The 19,157-nt window shown below is 39.7% G+C and overlaps 1 protein-coding gene across 3 annotated transcripts in view; it reads right to left on the bottom strand.

The window, feature by feature from the left end:
• The window catches only part of CD2AP (CD2 associated protein), a 104,135-nt gene extending 92,519 nt beyond the window's left edge, over positions 1-11,616 (bottom strand). For 2 of the 3 annotated variants that reach the window (XM_027127457.1, XM_027127458.1), the window contains exon 1: positions 11,210-11,614. In XM_027127457.1, coding sequence (XP_026983258.1) covers positions 11,210-11,213 — 4 coding nt within the window. In that variant the 5' untranslated portion in view covers positions 11,214-11,614. Of the gene's footprint in view, positions 1-11,209 lie in introns of all 3 variants that reach the window. The other variant, XM_027127456.1, reaches the window with a different exon arrangement.
• Between the last annotated feature and the right edge of the window lie 7,541 nt (positions 11,617-19,157).

Raw genomic sequence — 19,157 nt, 5'->3', positions numbered from 1 at the left:
TAAATGCATGCATACAAAAAACAATAATTTAAATTCTTAGAATCAAAGAAGTGCTAAATGCAAATGATCCCCAAACACCATCTGGCCAGGACTGAGAGCAGGGGACTATGTTTCACTCATCTTTGTATTCCCAAATCCCATCACAATGCCTGACATACAGTATGTACTCAACAGCTATTTGGAGCATTGAAATGAAAGATATTACATTGTCTAAAATTTTAAACTCTTATTTGGGGACTTCCCTGGTGGTCCAGCGGTTAAGACTCTGCACTCCCAATACAGGGGGCACGGGTTCGATCCCTGGTCAGGGAACTAGATCCTGCATGCTACAACTAAGACCTGGTGCACCCAAATAAATAAATAAATATTCAAAAAACAACCTCTTATTTAGGCACAAGTATAATCATACTCAACATTCATTCAGGACTTCCCCGGTGGTGCAGTGGTTAAGAATCCGTCTGCCAATGCAGGGGACACAGGTTCAAGCCCTGGTCCGGGAAGATCCCACATGCCGTGGAGCAACTAAGCCCCTGTGCCACAACTACTGAGCCTGCACTCTGAAGCCTGCGAGCCACAACTACTGAGCCCACGTGCTGCAACTACGGAAGCCCACGCGCCTGGCGCCCATGCTCTGCAACAAGAGAAGCCACTGCAATGAGAAGCCCGCCCACTGCAATGAAGAGTAGCCCCCCCTCGCAGCAACTAGAGAAAGCCCACGTGCAGCAACAAAGACCCAACGCAGCCAAAAAAAAAAAAAAAAAAAAAAAAAATTCATTCAGCAAAATTGGAGTGGCTGCTACTAAAAGGCACTTGTTCTAGGACCTGGATACACCCAAAAAAACAGCAGGGCAGGATAAGGAGGATCAGAAATACCTATTTTCCATAACCCAAAGGACATCTCTCAGAGGAACAGTTAGGAATTCGTTCTACATTTTATAGTGATTAAGAGTACCTGAATTCAGTATTTATTACCTTCTACTTCTGTGCTTGCTTCCTAATCTGTAAAATGAGAAAAATAACAGTACACAAAAATGTATATAGATTTGTTGTGAGAATTAAATGAGATGATGCTTATAAAGTGCCTAAAACTGTGCCTTAAACAGAAGTACCTAATAAATATTCACTAAATGTTAACACCTGTCATAATATACTACAATCTCCCCACTAACGATTAAGCAACAGGACTGTGAGGATCTTGCCCACCTTCTTACTGAGTGCTTCTGTCTGTGCTGATAGATACAGACATCTCAAGAAACATTGTCAAATTTAAACCAAAGTATTTACTGACAAGATAGAATTATAATAATTATTATTATGGAAAAAACAATTCGTGTGGAATATGATTAAAAAACTAGAAATGTTAGAATGTAGTGGGGTAAAAAAAATCACATAATAGCTATTTAACAGTCCTTCAGAATGTTTTTCTGATCACAGACCTCACTGAAAATCCAACAAAAGATATAGACACTTTACCCAGAACAATGCCATCACATAGGTCCATGCCAAATTTTACATGTTTAAAACTGACAGGCTTCTGAAATATTTTTCCCGTGTCATTTCTGAGAACTTATTCCCCAATAATTATGTCTGTGTTTTTCTTTTGAGCTCTTACCAACAGCATTCATGTCTGTGAAATGTCACACTTAAATCTTACTTATCTCTGAAGTTAAGCATTATAAACTGAAAGAACAGCTCTCTTATTACTAAGGCCAAATTATACACTCAAGTCATTCAAATGTCAAACCAAATGTCATTCAAAAGCTTCAAATTCTCCAATATACCAACAGGCCGACTGCCAAAAAATCAATTTAGAAGAAGAACTAAACTTCAAGCTTATTACATGCAATCTATTAAACTGAGCATTTTTTTCCATGAGAAAATATACTTGTTATTTAATTACAATAAATTATTTATCCAAGATAAATAATTAAATATCTAATACAAAACTAATCAGATAAGGCCAAAAATGGTTTATTTACCATTAACAAACCCTAAAATAGTTCAATTCCTTACATAACGATTTTAACTGCACAATACTTTAAAAATATTTTAATATATACTCTCGTGAGATTCACAAAAACCCTTAAGATTTACATTCTAAAATTGCATTTCCCAGCTGGTAACCACCAGCCACAGGTGACTACAGAGCATGTGAATTACGGCTAGTCCAAACTAAGATGTTTTATATATATGTAAAATACACACCAGATTCCAAAAACAGAAAATAATATATACTAATTAATAAGTTTTTATAGTGAACATGTTGAAATAATGTATTTTCTTTAAAACAACATACCCATAATATTCAAATTAATTTCACCTTTGCTGTATTTTTAACATGGCTATAGAAAAATTTTAATTATACATGTAATTTATCAATTTAGTATGCCTCAAAGACCATATGTATACTTGCTTCATGATACCCATTTAATATTATATAATTTTACAGTTCAACAACATTGTTCAAGTTATTTTAAACAAACTTTCTGGAGCAAATTAAGCCTTTATGCCTAAATTTATTTAACAGGATAAATTGGAGAATCATACAGAACTGTCTCATATGCAAAATAAGTAATTTCCCCTTTATTTATTAGAAGTATGTAACATCAATGTAACATACATGGAGTAGGCAATCTGCAGATCCCCCTGACAAGATGTTTAATATCCCATATTACTGATTCTCTACTAAAGGGACTTAAGAGTCTCAATGAGTCATACAGAAGGGGTTAAAGAGTTCACAGTTGACCCTTGAACAACGTGGGGGTTAGAGGCGCCAACCCTCCTCACAGTTGAAAATTCAAATATAATTTACAGTCGGCCCTTCGGACGGGCGGTTCTGCAGTCACAAATTCAACCAACCACAGATCCTATAGTACTATGGTATTTACTACTGAAAAAAATCCACATATAGGTGGACCTGCGAAGTTCAAACCTGTGTTATCCAATGGTCAACCGTACCTGTAAAAAGAAAGTTAAACCTCATCCACCCCAATTACTCCAAATTAAAATATTATTGAATCACAGACTTAGTGGACACACAGCAAGCTCCCAATTTTCTGCTAGTTACTAAGTGTTAAATTTTTTAGAATAAAATAAGTGATGGGGTCTCTGGCATCCATAAGCTCAGGGCAAGTAAGGTTATTACATATGAAAAAAAAGAATAACAAAGGAATTTTTATTTAGGCTTTAAACTGTGAGATTTAATCATAAGTTCAGTTGGGTTGTATAGAATATAAAGAATACAAGAAATTTAGGAAATTTTTGTGGGAAAGAGGTTATCTTGAAATTTAAAGTATAGCCTTTAGGTTTCCATTTGACATTCATTCTGAAAATTCTGAACTCTCAACAGATTTACTGTCATCATTTAAGGTAATTTTAAAATTTTTTATTGGAGTATAGTTGATTTACAAAGTTGTGTTAGTTTCTGCTGTACTAAGGTAATTTTTTTAACTGCTTCATAAAATGTGTTTGACAAGAATGTTCTAATTGGTAAGTAAGTAAAAATACAGTCTTCATCTTAAATAGCTTGCACACACGCACATATGCACACACATACACACATCCCAAAAGAGCAAGGCAAAATACTCATCAGGGTACATTCTGCTGCAGCAGAGTACGAGTTTTAATTAAAGTCTAATAAAAAACTTTGATAGTAAAACACATTTCTAACTAATTAAAAGTGTAACAAAGAATTAGAAAAAAAAAACATGCAGAAGAATATACATTTGAAAGACCAACTTTAAATGTGTTTCCGAAAAACATTACATGCTACTTTAGCCAAGACTGTATGGTCTCAATTTTACAAATATATGAACTTCTGTACTTATAATCCAAAACAAACAATTTGGCACTTGATTATTACGATAATCATGATAAATACAAATACTCTAGGAATGGCACTCTTATAGTTAATAAGGTCAGTCTAGGTGTTAGGTAAAGTTCTGGCCTCCTCAGTACTGGGGCACTGATAGACACTAAGAAGGTTAGGACACTTTGAATATTTCAGGTAAAAGGATCTTGAAGATACCAGTTCAAATGAAGGTGTGCTTCACTCTAAAGACAGTACCAGGAGTAGAGAAAAAAATATCTTGGCTACTGCCAAGTACTCACTATGTCACTGGTCAGACTTAGAGATGAACAAATCCTATTTGCCTTCCAATGCAGGAATCTATATCCTGATCTTCCTTATACTTCCCTTATTACATTTTAACATTTCTGACACTGGAATATATTTTCTTAATGTACTATGTTCCCGTTTCTCATTTGGATTTCTGATGATTCACATGTTAAGTTTTATTCCTACCATGTTAATTCTTATTGCTATCACAACACTCTTAGCCATCCCAACACTCTGATGACACTCATCAACAACTGTACGTAAGGAGACATGGGAGCACTTACATCAGAATCTCCTGTGTGAAATTTTTAAAAATCCAGATGATTCTAATAATATGCCCAACCTGCAAGACTGTTGTAAACTATCTGAGGCACCAAAACTTATATTTGTCCTAATTCTCCTAGCACCTAGCATGGCATTAATCACATTCCTCACATTAAGGCAAATACTTCTTGATTAATCTCTCATCCGAAGCTCCTTTCCTTGACAATGTGACCTTGTGATGGAACCTTTCTCTTAACGTTGGTGGTAACTGTTATTGTTACCATACTTAAAGTATTTTTCTCCTAGAAACTCTTAGTGATTAGATGCCACACAGTCACCCTCTGAGAATTACCTGGACACTGAATCATTAAAAACAACCTGAGGGACTTCCCTGGTGGCACAGTGGTTAAGAATACACCTGCCAATGCAAGGAATACGGGTTTGAGCCCTGGTCCGGGAAGATCCCACATGCCGCAGAGCAACTAAGCCCGTGCGCCACAACTACTGAGCCCACGTGCCACAACTACTGAAGCCCGCGCTCCTAGAGCCTGTGCTCTGTGACAAGAGAAGCCACCGCAATGAGAAGCCCGTGCACGGCAACAAAGAGTAGCCCCTGCTCGCCATAACTAGAGAAAGCCCACACGCAGCAACGAAGACCCAACACAGCCATAAATAAATAAAATTAAAAAGAACCTGAGCTATGTGGCACTAAAATAGATACGGGAATTCAGGATCCCATGTTAGTCATCTCTGGTTTGCAAATTAGTAGAGAAACAGTATGTGATCATGATGGAAAGTTGAATAAAGTATACAAAATTTTAAAGATTAAAAATGCAAGTCTAAAAAAAAAAATGCAAGTCTACTGGAGGCACTGGAAAGTAATGATGTAGTATAAAGAGGTTCTAGGAAAAAAAGAGTCCATAACATGGCCATATCTGACACTAGATCAACATTTCAGGCTAGATATCAATTTAGAATAATGAATTTTTAAAAAGCAGAGTTTCTTATTAGAATAAAAGCTCCTTTAAGTACAAACAACCAATAAATACACTTTCAGCTGGAAGAAAAGAGTAAGTATGAGGATAGAACATTCAGGCAACTGAGGTCTTCAGAAACTATCAAACAAAAACCAAAAAACAAAAAAGAGGTAAAGTTAAATTTAGCCCAAAGGAGGAAACATTTAGGAGCCCAGAAAGAAAATACCTAACTCACTTGGTGCTAAAACCAAGGTTAGAACTGAAAATTGAAAGTACAGCACAGGGACTTCCCTAGTGGTACAGTGGTTAAGAATCCACCTGCCAATGCAGGGGACATGGGTTCGAGCCCTGGTCCGGGAAGATCCCACATGCCGCAGAGCAACTAAGCCCGTGCACCCATGCACCACAGCTACTGAAGCCCGCGTGCTCTAGAGCCCGTGCTCCGAAACAAGAGAAGCCACCGCAATGAGAAGCCTGCGCACCACAACAAAGCACGCAGCAACGAAGACCCGAGGGAGGGAGAGAGGGAGAGAAGCACAATCTTGGGTCTGAAAAGCCCTAGTAAGATTATAAAGGGAATTCTATCTGCTTAATAGTAGCAATAAATGACCCTGTGAACTAGTCTGAACATCTATCTAACAGAACATCTATCTAACATAAATCTAAAAGAAAGCTGTGGGTAGTATGGTGTGGGGGGAGTATGCGGGAGGACTGAAAAGGGCAGGTATACTATACAAAAAACAAACGAACAAAAAAACAACTAAGAAAGCTCTCTCTAATAACCAGCCTAATAACTAGCCTAACACAACTTCAGTGAAATTGTTCAGGGATCAAAAATTAGTAGTACTTTCAAGTTTCTTATGCCTTACTTGCCCATTTATTATTACATTGGCAGTTATGACTATTTAACACTGTTAAGGATTGTGCACTTGTTTCTGAAACGGAAGGGTATGCTGAAACTTTGTAATCTGCTTTGCCTTGGGTGTGAAAGGAGAAGAACAAGTGAAAAATAAATAGCTGCAAAGAGCAGATGTATCAAATCCCTGAGACCAAATAAACAGAGGGAGCGCTAGACTGTGAGCAAGAAATATCCTCAAGCATTGAGACAGAGAATCTCCTTTCACCCCAGTTACCCAGGGCCACTTGTAACACACATATAGATCCAGCTACCGACACAGTGCCAAGCAGAAAATATATAAGCTCTACAGCTTAGGAGCTCAGTATCTTGTCAATATTACTGCTTGCCACATCCTAAACAATTCCAATAACCAAGCTCACTTTTGTTCCTGGGAACAAATAGCTACCTTGTATCTCTCATAAGAAATCTGGACCCTGTCTGGTTCTGCTTCCCGGTTCCGAGGTCTTCAAGGCCTACTGCTAAAACTCATTTCCTCCCTTTTCCAAGATGCCAGCCTGAACCTCTACCTAGTACCTGCTACCCACCACCATCCCACTCCCACACCAACCTGGCCAACTCCACCTGTCTGCACACTGTCTTTTGCTACTCTTATCCGCTGAGAGGCTAACTATAGTACCTCCATCCAGATTTCCAGGCCAGTGTTCTGGCCTCTCCATCTAGAAAGAGCTAATCCTGCTTGAGGTAAACCTACCTAGTAGTTGGATATCAAATTCTACCAAGTCACAGATCCATCATGATGAGTACCAATTTACCTAAATTTCAATCACACCATATCAGGTTTTATTCCCTCTTTCTTTTCTGAACAGAAACTCTGAAAACTTTCAGATCGTTCACAACTTACACCAGTTTACCTAGGAACTGCTTCTGCAGCTGTCCTGTTCTCACACAAATCAAGAATCATTACACCTTTCTTTGCCTATCTTCAACCTCTTGACATGACACCACTTTTTAAATACATTAGAAAATGGTATCATACTTAAAATACACTTAATGGAGGAAAATATTCCATGACACAGGAGAGGAGGGGAAAAAAATCACAGATTGGATTACTTATAAATAAAAATTTGAAGGTATTTTCAATTGGCAATATGGAATGAACTGAAGGCACTTCATGCTTTTAACTTTCTTATCTTAAATGCCTTAAAATTTAGATCATCTTATTAAGTGAATAAGACATCATTTTACTTTGCTAACCCCTCATTTACGAGAGATATATGGCAAACTTCAGGCTAATTTCTATAGGAAAATATAAAATATTATGAATGTGAATTTTCACCCTAAATGTGATTTTACGGAATTATAACTATTCAAAACTTGAACCCTTGGAAAAATCTGATCACGAGTACTTACTAATTAAGGAACACAACTGATTATTAGATTTGCTAGTGATCCAACTTTGTTTCTTTTTTAAATTAATTAATTAATTTTGGCGGCACTGGGTCTTCGTTGCTGTGCATGGACTTTCTCTAGTTGCAGCAAGTGGGGGCTTCTCATTGCGGTGTCTTCTCTTGTTGCAAAGACATGGACTCTAGGCTCGTGGGCTTCGGAAGTCATGGCACGCAGGCTCGGTAGTTGTGGCGCACGGGCTTAGTTGCTCCGCGGCATGTGGGGTCTTCCTGGACCAGGGCTCAAACCCGTGTCCCCTGCATTGGCAGATGGATTCTTAACCACTGCACCACCAGGAAAGTCCAATCCAACTTTGAAACAAAAATTTCCTAATATTCCTCTTTCATGCTCAGGATTAGTTTAATTGAAGTAAATCCTGAAATTGAAAGGTGAGCTGCCAGGAGGCAATTTCCAGTTGCCACTACTTATTTGTATGAATCAAGATTTTATCCAAAGAGTGAATCAAAGAAAAGAAATAAATCACTGTATTACAGAAGTACACATATTATCTCTAAACCAAGTATATATTTCTGCCCATTAACTGCCTCATAATTTAAACATGTTGACTTATTATATGTGAGGTGGTAAAAAATAATTTAAACTAAAAAGTTCATAACCTTATCTAAAATTAAGAGAAATCCAATCCTTAAAATCTGCTTACTTTTTCAGAAATAAAAAGTTATATATAGTAACACTTCGTGCCATTTGCTTTCTGTCTTATTCCACTCCAAAATGTAGATCTGTACTTTTGGAATAAGAAATATAAGTATTGTCTTACCATCTTTTTCAAGCTCTCCCCAGTTCTTCCACACGGAAGGCCTCAAATTTCCTTATGATAAGCATTCTTCCACATTTAATAAATGCAGAAACTAAAAACAGTGCTTTAGTTTAAGACAACATTCAAATAAGTCTCTACTAACACTCATCCCACTTAGTTTTTCCTAAACTTACTACCAATAATGAACTTTCTCACAGTATATCAAACTTTGGAAGTTATCTTCCTGTTTCTGCATTGATACAAAATCATCTCATCCCACTGGTCCCTCAAAGACAATATCATGCTTCTAACAAAGGTCAAACATTGAGAATTGTTTTTTCAAGTTGATGCAAGATTTAAGGAAATTTATTTGAAAATGAAAATAATAGCAACCAACATTGGCTGTTCTAAGCACTTTACAAGTATTAACTCATTCAATCCTCCTAACAACCTATAAGGTTGATAGTTTTATCCCATTTATAGATTAAGAAACTGAAGCTCAGTCACAACAGCTAGTAGGTAGAAGAGCCAGGATTTGACTTTAAACTGTCCCAGTTCAGAGCCCAAGCACGCTCTAACTCTCTAGCTGTACCACCTAAATGTTAAGAACCATCACTTAATAGGTATCCAAGTTATTTTGAAACGAAGAAATTAAAGATTTTTCATTTCGTGATGAACCAGATAAAATACCATGTAAATATTTTAAGCTATCGTCTTAAGTCGTAAGAAATGAAGACTTCTGACAGCAAAACCAAGTATGTTAAATTAATATTAAAGAAAAAACTCCCTTTAAGTGATTTTGATAATTTTATTATGAATACATGACCAATAAATTTAAAGTACACATTCATATGACAATATCTGACAAATACCTTTCAAAAATTAACTGCAAATGCACCCAAGTAATCAACCTTTAAAACACATTCTGGGTAGTCAGGTTGAGAGTGTACAAACATCACACTTGACCAAGATAATCTGGCAACTCACCTAACCAGAACACGGCAAAGTCACTGAGAAAAGGCCTCCGAACAATCAAAATAAATACTCCAATGTCCAAGTATTGATACTCACTTTTCTCAAAAGAGGATCTCACAACTAAATAAGGGTCAACTCATTTTTACCCTTATGCAGAATTACAAATTTGATTTCTGGAGGAAAAAATGGCGTAGAAAAATTACCAGTGGGAAGGTGAAGGGGGACACCGATCACAGTGACAAGCACATCCAATAGGGAAGCAGAAAAATGCGTACTTAATAACTTCAAAATGCAAAGAAATCTGATCTACAGTCCTATATACAATCCAACAGCTCCTCACGGCCCACAGTAACTGATGGTCACAAATGATGACCCTAGGTCATCAAAAGATTTAATTATATTCTGCATCCTACTTAAAACAGAAAAGAATACCATATTTAATTTTAGTATGATTTTCACTCAAAGTCGTTTTATAATTTGAAGCTTAGAGGATAAACCCTCAATTACCCAGTAAGCTCAACTAATAAATTAGAAAGAAATTCCTTGGAAAGTTCCAAGTAGCAAAGGTTTCACTGTTTCTAAGTTTAAGAGCACTATGTGTACAAAAGTTACCTGAGAGCAAAAGGGAGACAGGAGAGCACAGAAGTAGAAAGTCTAAGAAAACAAAGAAGAGCTAGGCGACAGTCTATAAACGTGCTATCCTTAAGGCATTTCCCACAAAACAGTGTGTGGGCAGTAGGTGCCACATCAGCAGTACTCTGTATTTGTCCTGCTCCTAAATCATTTGTTAGTTTCATGAATTATTAATTTCAGTTAATAGTTTGTTGAGATGAAGCAGTACCAACTCTTTCCTCAACTGCAAGAAGTGATAGCGTCCTTCTGATTGCTCTACAAAACCAACACTGGGATTACTCTTACAGAGCATGCATATGCCTTACGGTGGCACACATTTGATTTAAAAAAAAAAAAAGTTATCTTTTAAACTGCTTTTCATTTTTAAAGGATTCAGGGAGATAGTGCCTAGCCCACACGGAACTTTGTTATCAAAAACATTGTTACACTACTCAACAAAACTCCGTTTCAAACCAGGCTGCAACACATTCTTTCTCTAGCTCCAAACAAAAACTTTAAAGCACATAGTAAATAACATATAAGGCCTTGTACTTTTCTCCCCTTCTAGCGAGGAAGTCTAACTCCAAACAGGAAACTGCTTCTCAAAGGATTCAACGCAGAAATCCTACCAAACGCCAATCCAGTTCTCAGGAAGAGATTTAATATTTAAGTGCCAACACACTTGCCCAGGTAGAAACGGAGTAAATACTCAAGCTTCCCTGCCCTTGAGGCACCCCTTGGAAGTTTTAGCAGGGAAAAAAAATGTTTGCCTTTTCTAACGAACAAACTACAAAATGCTTTAAAAGGCCAATCTATACAAAGGTTCACAGAAGATAAAGAAGTTGAAAGTGCTAGTTTGTCAAGTTTTTCGATCACCCTCCCCCATCCCACCAGGATCGGGGAGGAAAGAAGGGGCTAGGGAAGAAGGAAGGTTCGAGGCTGAGCGGAGCTAGGCGCGGGGCGAGGTGATCGGGCGCCCCCCCCCTCATCCCCTCACCTTTCCCGGGCCCAGGTAAAGAGGCAGAGAGGAAAGTATGAGATGGTGCACTTCTCCGCCAGAAGAGCAAGGTGGAAGGCAGGGCGAGGAGGGGCGGCGGGGAGCGAGCCGTGTGGCCGCGCAGGGACCGACCCCCGCCCCCTCCCCGCCGAGATCGAGAAGGGGAACCGTCTCCCCGAATCGGGAGCGTCCTCGAGTCCCTTACCCATGCTGGGGGCTCCCGCGGGGAGCAGCCCGGCGCCCGCCGCTCCTCCTCCGGCTGCTCGCGCGGCCGCTCCGGCGGCAGGAGGCGGGCCCTCCGCTCGGCTCTAGCCCGGCTGAGCTCAGGCGGGGCAAGAAGGCGCCTCCATCCGCCCGCGGCGTTCCCTGGCCAGTCCCGTCCACGCCACCCGTGAGGAACAGGCGGCGGCCGCTCCTCACTCGCGGCGGCTGGCGCACCCTCCCCCGCCCGCCCAGCCGGCGGCTTCCCCACCCCCGATCGCTCCCGCCACGGGGTGGGACCTGCCGGTTCGTCGTGGCCGCCGGCTCCAACCCGGAGCGCCAGCCCAGCCCCGGAGCCCGCCCCCCGCCGCTCCCTCGGCGCCTGCAGTCCTCTAACGCGACGCCAGAGACTGAGGTGGAGACCGGGACAGAGGCCGGGAAGGTGCCGGGAGCTGGGCCGGGAGGAGGAAAATCTCGCGAGAATCCTCGGTCCTCCCTGCCCCGCCCCCGCCGCGTTCCGGCTCACCGCCTGCCCCCGGCGGCTGCCAGGTGCGGTGACGTCATGGCCAGGGGTAGCTCGCCGCCCGCGTCCAGGTGCGCGGAGCGGATGGGGGAGCCGTGCGGCACAGCTGCGACAAGTCCTCCGCCCTGAAGTTCGAAGCTGCTGGGACAGGCGTGTTGTGTGGTTTGTCGCTTCAGATGGATACAAAGAGTTTTTGCTGATAGGCAAATGAGCCTGGGTTGCCCCACTTTGCAGTGTTGCTGCAGCAGGCTTTGGGGAACCTAAAAGAAAAGAGGCCGCGAGAGAGAGATGCAAGAGGACAGAAATAGAGAGAAAAACCGTTTGCTTTCGAACTTTAGAGGTCCAGCTGCAATCAGAACCCGCGGTTTACCTTGCAAAATTCCGCATGAATCAGAAGCATTTCTTAGTCGGAAAAAAATCCTAGGCACAGAGTAAATTCTATTTTACAGGATTAAATTATTGGGTTCCTTTAGTCTCTGTCCGCTGAAGACCACTTTCTAAATCCCTTTTCTCCTTGGAAAGTATAGTTTAAATTGTTACCTGATGGGGAGGGGGGAGCAGGTCGGGATAGTCATGATTTGAGAGATTGCCTGGCATTTTTTTCTAGCCTGAATATGAAAAAGAGCATAGGATTATTGTAATCAGACATGACACTTTCTTAGAGTTAGAAATATATATAATTAATTCAGCCAGGGACTTCCCTGGCGGTCCAGTGGTTAAGACTCTGTGCTTCCATTGCAGGGGGCATGGGTTCCATCCCCGGTAGGGGAACTAATAACCCACATGCCAAACAGCTCAAAAAGAAAAAAAAAAAAGTTCAGCCAAATTTTTTCCTCTACTGTTGAAGCAAACCCAGTTCCCGGACAGATGCGTGTGAGAGCAACATTTGTTGGTGCTTTTAAAAGCAATTTTGTCATTTAATTCTCACAAGCATCCAGGCAAACCCGGGTTTCTGAAACTCAGCACAGCCATTTATTTTTTGTGGGACTTTGGATAAATTAACCTTGCTGGATTTCAGTTTCTTGAGTCTGTCGAAAGAAATCTTTATAGTGCAAAGCACAGTGTCTGGCACATGGTAGCAACTTTGTAAATATCCATTTCCACTATCTCCTATAGGCCTGCATTTGCCATCCTTTAATCTTTTATTTCTAAAAAGATTACATAGGGTACCTTTTTAACAAGAATTGTCCATTACAATCAGAGACCAAAAAGGATAAAAGAAAAATATTTAATATGCACACCCAAAAAGATGTACATATTGGCTGTGTTGTACTGAAACCATGAAACATATTGTGACTTTTTTCAGTCAACAAATATTATTATGTTAATTGTTCCCTTCTAAGCAAACAAATAAACAAACCAAAAAAGCTGAAGTCCAGCCCTTACCCTCAAAGATTTTGAATTCTAACCAGGAAGTGAGACATGAACAGATAGTTTATTAACAGTATGAGGTAGAGAGAGTCAAATTGCTGAAAATTTAAAGGAAAATTACTATGGGCAAGGCAAGCTTCAGGGGGAAGGTATAAATTGAACTAAAGCGTGGAGGAAGGCAATAATTTCAACGTGGAGGAGTCCTAGAAGTAAGGAGTGAAAGTGGAAATGCAAACGCAATATCCCTGAAACCTGTGTGGCTCCTGCAACCCATAAGAAAGCAAACAATTTGAACTTTGAAAAAATGAGGCTGATGGGAGGCAAAAGAGGATTCATGGAAGGAGATAAAGAAAAATATAAGATATTGGAAGAGAACTAAATACCTTGGTCTCTAGGATCCTAGATATTTTAAGAAGAAAGGCCAATGAATAGAAATGAAGAGAGGGTAAGGAAAACAAACAGAAGGAGGGAAAAGAGAACTCTGGATTTGACAATAAGGTTACCTTTGAAAGTATAACTTCAGAATATATGTGACAGAATGTGTAATATATATAGCTGCAAATATTTAGAATATATAGAACAGAAAAGTTAGTTAAAGGTTTCAGTGACTAAATGAGCGATTAAGAAGTGAGGCCATGGGTTTCCCTGGTGGCGCCATGGTTGAGAGTCCGCCTGCCGATGCAGGGGACACGGGTTCGTGCCCTGGTCCGGGAAGATCCCACATGCCGCGGAGCGGCTGGACCCGTGAGCCATGGCCGCTGAGCCTGCGCGTCCAAAGCCTGTGCTCCACAACGGGAGAGGCCACAACAGTGAGAGGCCCTCGTACCACAAAAAAAAAAAAAAAAAAAAAAAAAAAAGTGAGGCCACAAGTAGATAAGGTAAACATATTATTTTAACCAAAAGTCAGGTCACATAATCTGAAAAGATAAAGTATCTATCAGTACAATCAGTTATAGCCTAGAAATCTCAGGATCCGTATTATTTCCACCATAAACCATGTATTTTAGAAGTCTGAAAATTAAAATAAGCAAAATCACTTTGCAAATTCAGAGGGCAATACCCCATTGAGGTGATGTTGACATATTGGATCATAAAAGAAATTGGAAAGATCAGGGAATAGGACAATAAGAAAGGTTGAGAAAACTGAACTAAAGCTAGGAAGTAATCACAATCCCGGAGTTAATGCTGTCTTTCAGAGGTGAAGACAAAGGACATCCCAATGGAAGAATGAAATCTAGAAATGTATTTTTTAAACTTACAAAATGGTATGTGAAACTATGTTCTAAATTTGTGAGTACTGAGCAAATGTTAGCTATTAATGACTCCGGGGAGCTCGTTTCATCTTATAAGTCTTACCCCCTCAATGAGGCCTTTAAAGTGTGGCACTATGTTTTATACATTTTTGTGTAACTAGCACATTGCTCAGCTCAAAACACTGCTTTCCTCAGTAGTAACTATTAGTTGGATGATAAAAAAGATGGTGAGATGATAATCTCATCATATATTTAGATTTAACCTCAAATTCCTTTCAGCTAAAAACAAATTACCTTTTCTTTTAGTCTTTATTTCCTTTATCTTATAATGAATTAGGATTTATTTATCCATCTATCCTCACCCTTCTTTGTATTCTAAGACAAATGAACTAATACCATTCTTTTTCTTTTCTTTTTTTTTTGGCCATGCCATGCAGCTTGTGGGATCTTAGTTCCCTGACCAGGGATCGAACCCAGGCCCTTGGCAGTGAGACTGCTGAGTCCTAACCACTGGACCACCAGGGAAGTCCTGAACTAATACCATTCTAATGACTCACTTTCTTTTTTTTTCTGCTGAATATTGATCTGGTATGAAAGAGAATATTACAATTTCTGTGAGAATGACATAATTTCCACCAATCTAATTCATTCTAGACTGCCATCATGTCTTCCTAATGTTTTCTTAGGAATTTATCAGAAGATATCTATATTGAAAAAACCATCTACCTTCTTTCCTTCTGGTGAAAGCTATTCTAACCAGGAAGATTATTCTAAAGAAAATTAAATATTAACTTGATTGTGTTATTTTTAAAACACTGATTTAGCTCAAATCTTAGAGGCAACTAATTCTTTTCTTTATTCTCAGTTCCACAGAGCTAGATTTCCTAGCCAGCATTCTTATTGTTATTTTGTTTTGCCTTGGCTAGTTTACTGTATACTTAAGCACAAATTACATCAATGTATAACCTGAATTTTTAAAAATCATTCTTTAGAAAATAATTGAAGGAAATAATACTCTCAAACACATGCCTATACTGTGAGGTTAGTGAAGCTAGAAAATGTCCCTGCTCAAACTGGACCCATCAGCTTCTAACAAACTCCTGCTACTCTGTTAGCAATTTGGGGCATGTGCTCAAACATATGGTCTCTCTAAGCACTTTTCATTATTGCAAATAAGAAAAAATTTAGTTAAAAACATGATGAGGGACTTCCCTGGTGGCAGTGGTTAAGAATCCGCCTGCCAGTGCAGGGGACATGGGTTCAAGCCCTGGTCCAGGGAGATCTCACATGCCGTGTAGCAACTAAGCCCATGCACCACAACTACTGAGCCCGCGCTCTAGAGCCCGTGAGCCACAACTACTGAGCCCATCTGCCACAACTACTGAAGCCCACATGCCTAGAGCCTGTGCTCCGCAACAAGAGAAGCCACTGCAATGAGAAGCCCACGCCACGCAACGAAGAGTAGCCCCTGCTCGCCGCAACTAGAAAAAGCCCGCGCGAAGCAACAAAGACCCAATGCAGCCAAAAATTAATTACTTAATTAATTTTAAAAATAGGCACTATTACCAATAAATAAATAAATAATAAAAACATGATGAGCGTATCCAAATGAATCACTACTTTGCAAACTGAAAGGACCTTTTAAATAATGTTATTTGTACTTTATTCGGATGGTAGTGTCATTACAGAGCTGGTGGTTGGTAGGTAAGCCATAGAGCCTTGTTCTAAGTCCTCAGAGAGTCTCTTTCAAGAAGCATTACTTTTTCAAAATGTTAAAGCTAGTCTCCTTTGAAGGGTCAGATATTTTAAGCAATTCCAAATGACAAATACATTTGCATTTTTCAAATATCAGGCAATTCAATTATATACACAATATCATGTGAAGAATTTCTGGCCGTGAGTACACATTTATTCAACTCAACGGACATTTACTGACCACCCATTATAGATCAGCACCTGCTCTGTCACAAATATAGAGATAGAAAATATAGGGACTTCCCTGGTGGGCCAGTGGGTAAGAATCCATGCTCCCAATGCAGGGGGCCCAGGTTTGATCCCTGGTGGGGAAACTAGATCCCACATGCATGCCGCAACTAAGAGCCTGCATACTGCAACCAAAAAAATTTTTTTTTAATTAAAGAAAACATGCCGCAGCGAAGATCCCACATGCAGCAACTAAGACCCAGTGCAGCCTAAATAAATAAATTCTTAAAAAAAAGAAAATATAGTCCCTGCTTTTTTTTTACACTTAGGTTGCTTCCATATCTTTTTTAAATTTAATTTTATTTATTTTTTATACAGCAGGTTCTTATTAGTTATCTATTTTATACATATTAGTGTATATATGTCAATCGCAATCTCCCAGTTCATCCCACCACCCCCATCCCACAATAGTCCCTGCTCTTAAAAGAGCAAGTATTGGGGAGCTTTAGGGGGTACATTGGAGTTGCTCCATAAGGACAAGGAAGTGTATTTAGACAGCGAGAACAACAGGCAGGTATACTATTGAAAGCCTGGGATACCTTTGGCGGGGGGGCAGGCTGGGAGAACCATAGTCAAACACAGAGAGTTCATGTGTTGTGGAAATGATTTGAGGTCTTATCCTAGAAGTTATAGGTAGTTAATGAAGGATTTTAAGTAGGCAATTGCTTTGCTCTTTCAGCCACAGGAAAAAATTCACATGTCTCAAAAAATTAGGTACAAAAAATTTGGTTCTATAAGCATTGATTAAGCCCCACTACCCTCAACCAATTAATAAATATGTTTTTCACTAATATTAAAAAAAAATTTAAACTAACATAATAGACAAGACACTATGTATGCTGGGCACTGTGAAAACAGCAGCTCTGCCTTTAAGGACTATGATTTCCAGCTAAGAGATGCTTAACTGTTTTGAACTTACATTTATTTAAATAAAATTGGCCTTTTTTGCAGACATGGCACAAACGAATAAACTGGGCACATTCTCATTTTAGTATGAATTTAGTAATGAATTAGTATTCTTATTTAGATCTCTTTGCAAATTCTAAACAATAAATGCAAATAACTTGTTTCCCCCAAATAAGAAGATATTTATACGTATCACAAGTTACTGTACCACAAGTTTCAAAAAAGAGTAGATTTTTGAAAACAGAGATATTAGTGATCTATGTTTTCTTCACTTGTGAGCTTTTATAAATGACAAAGAATGAATTATTATTATTTTTTTAAATAACCCAAAGGAACATCCAGAAGAAGACTCCATCTGTAATCATTATCCCTTGGGCAATACCATTTCTGTGTCTGCCTAATGTGACACTAAAAGGCACTCATCAAACTGTTATATGTCTATGCTTCTGCTTATCTAACCATGAATTGTTTCTGAAACAAGAAGTGGAAACTTTATTTCAAATCCCTCCTTAACTTCCTTAAGGGCACAGATGGCAACGAGGGTTATGTCCCATCTGAGACTGGAGTGTTTAAACTGCCTGCTTTGACATTCTTTTTTTTTTTTTTTTTTTGGTGGTACGCGGGCTTCTCACTGTTGTGGCCTCTCCCGTCGTTGTGGAGCACAGGCTCCGGACGCGCAGGCTCAGTGGCCATGGCTCACGGGCCCAGCCGCTCCGCGGCATGTGGGATCTTCCCAGACCAGGGCACGAACCCGTGTCCCCTGCATCGGCAGGCGGACTCTCAACCACTGCGCCACCAGGGAAGCCCTCTGACATTCTTTTGAAACCCACGATTAAATACCTGCCAAAGCAAAAGACGTTCCTCTCTGCATATTCCTGAGAATTCACATACCGTTCTGCGGGTTTCTGAGCCACGTCACCACTCCCACAACTGCACCACATGCTGTATGTGGCTCCTAAGGAGATCTCCTCCATCTCCTGGTCAGCCCACTCCTCCTCACCCAGCATTTGCCTTTTCTCACATCTGCTTAAATATCTGAGGGTAAATTCCAGTGACACATACTACACCTCAACCTCCTTACTCCTGAGGCTTATATCAATACCTCCAGTTTATAAGCAGGGAACCAGAGTCTTTCTAAATGATCTCCTGCTCACCATGCCTACCTTCTTCATTCTAGAATTGATGCTTTAACAGGACTCTGTCCCCTTCTTTTCTCTCAACAGTCATATCTCTGATGTGCCCTCTCATAATTTTATATTTGAGCTACCTTTTCTTTACCCTTAATTTCCTAGACGAAATCCCCCTCCCTTTTCACTCTTCCTTCCCCACCCTATCTTATACCATATCTCTCTTAACACTGACCTTTGATTGCCAATCCAGTTTGTCCGGTCTAGTAAACTCTACATACGTAGCCTTTCTGATCTCCTAACCCTCCCTGGCCACCAAATATCTTTTCACAGAGTAATCTTAGACCTTATTGAGACCTTATTGTTACAGTTTTAAGGTAACAAAGTTTTTACACATTAATAGCACGCAATCTCAACGTATTCCTTAAAATAAATCAGTGAGCTAGGTGATGCTATTTCTTGTTTTGCGATATTAGCAACAAAAGTAGCATTAATAACAGCTAACAGCATCTGACCATTTTTAAGTCTCGGGCACTGACCTACCTACACACTTCATATCCCTCACCTTGTACGGTCCTCACTACAATGCTATGAATCATGGTATTATCATCCCCATTTTAAAGAGCAGGAAACTGAGACCAGTAATTACCTTGCCTAAGATCACATAACTATTAAATAGCAGAGCCTATGCTTGAATGCAGAGCTAACTCCACAGCTAATGTTTCAGTTTATCTCAAGTCAATTTGCTCCTTAAGCCATAATTTCTTTTTTTGCTTAAAGAGAGAATAT

Source organism: Aethalodelphis obliquidens, unplaced genomic scaffold, assembly GCF_003676395.1.
Source record: "Aethalodelphis obliquidens isolate GAN/ISIS:26980383/991018 unplaced genomic scaffold, ASM367639v1 scaffold31, whole genome shotgun sequence".
NCBI classification, from domain to species: Eukaryota; Metazoa; Chordata; class Mammalia; order Artiodactyla; family Delphinidae; genus Aethalodelphis; species Aethalodelphis obliquidens.
This window is presented reverse-complemented; position numbering and strand designations above follow the sequence as displayed.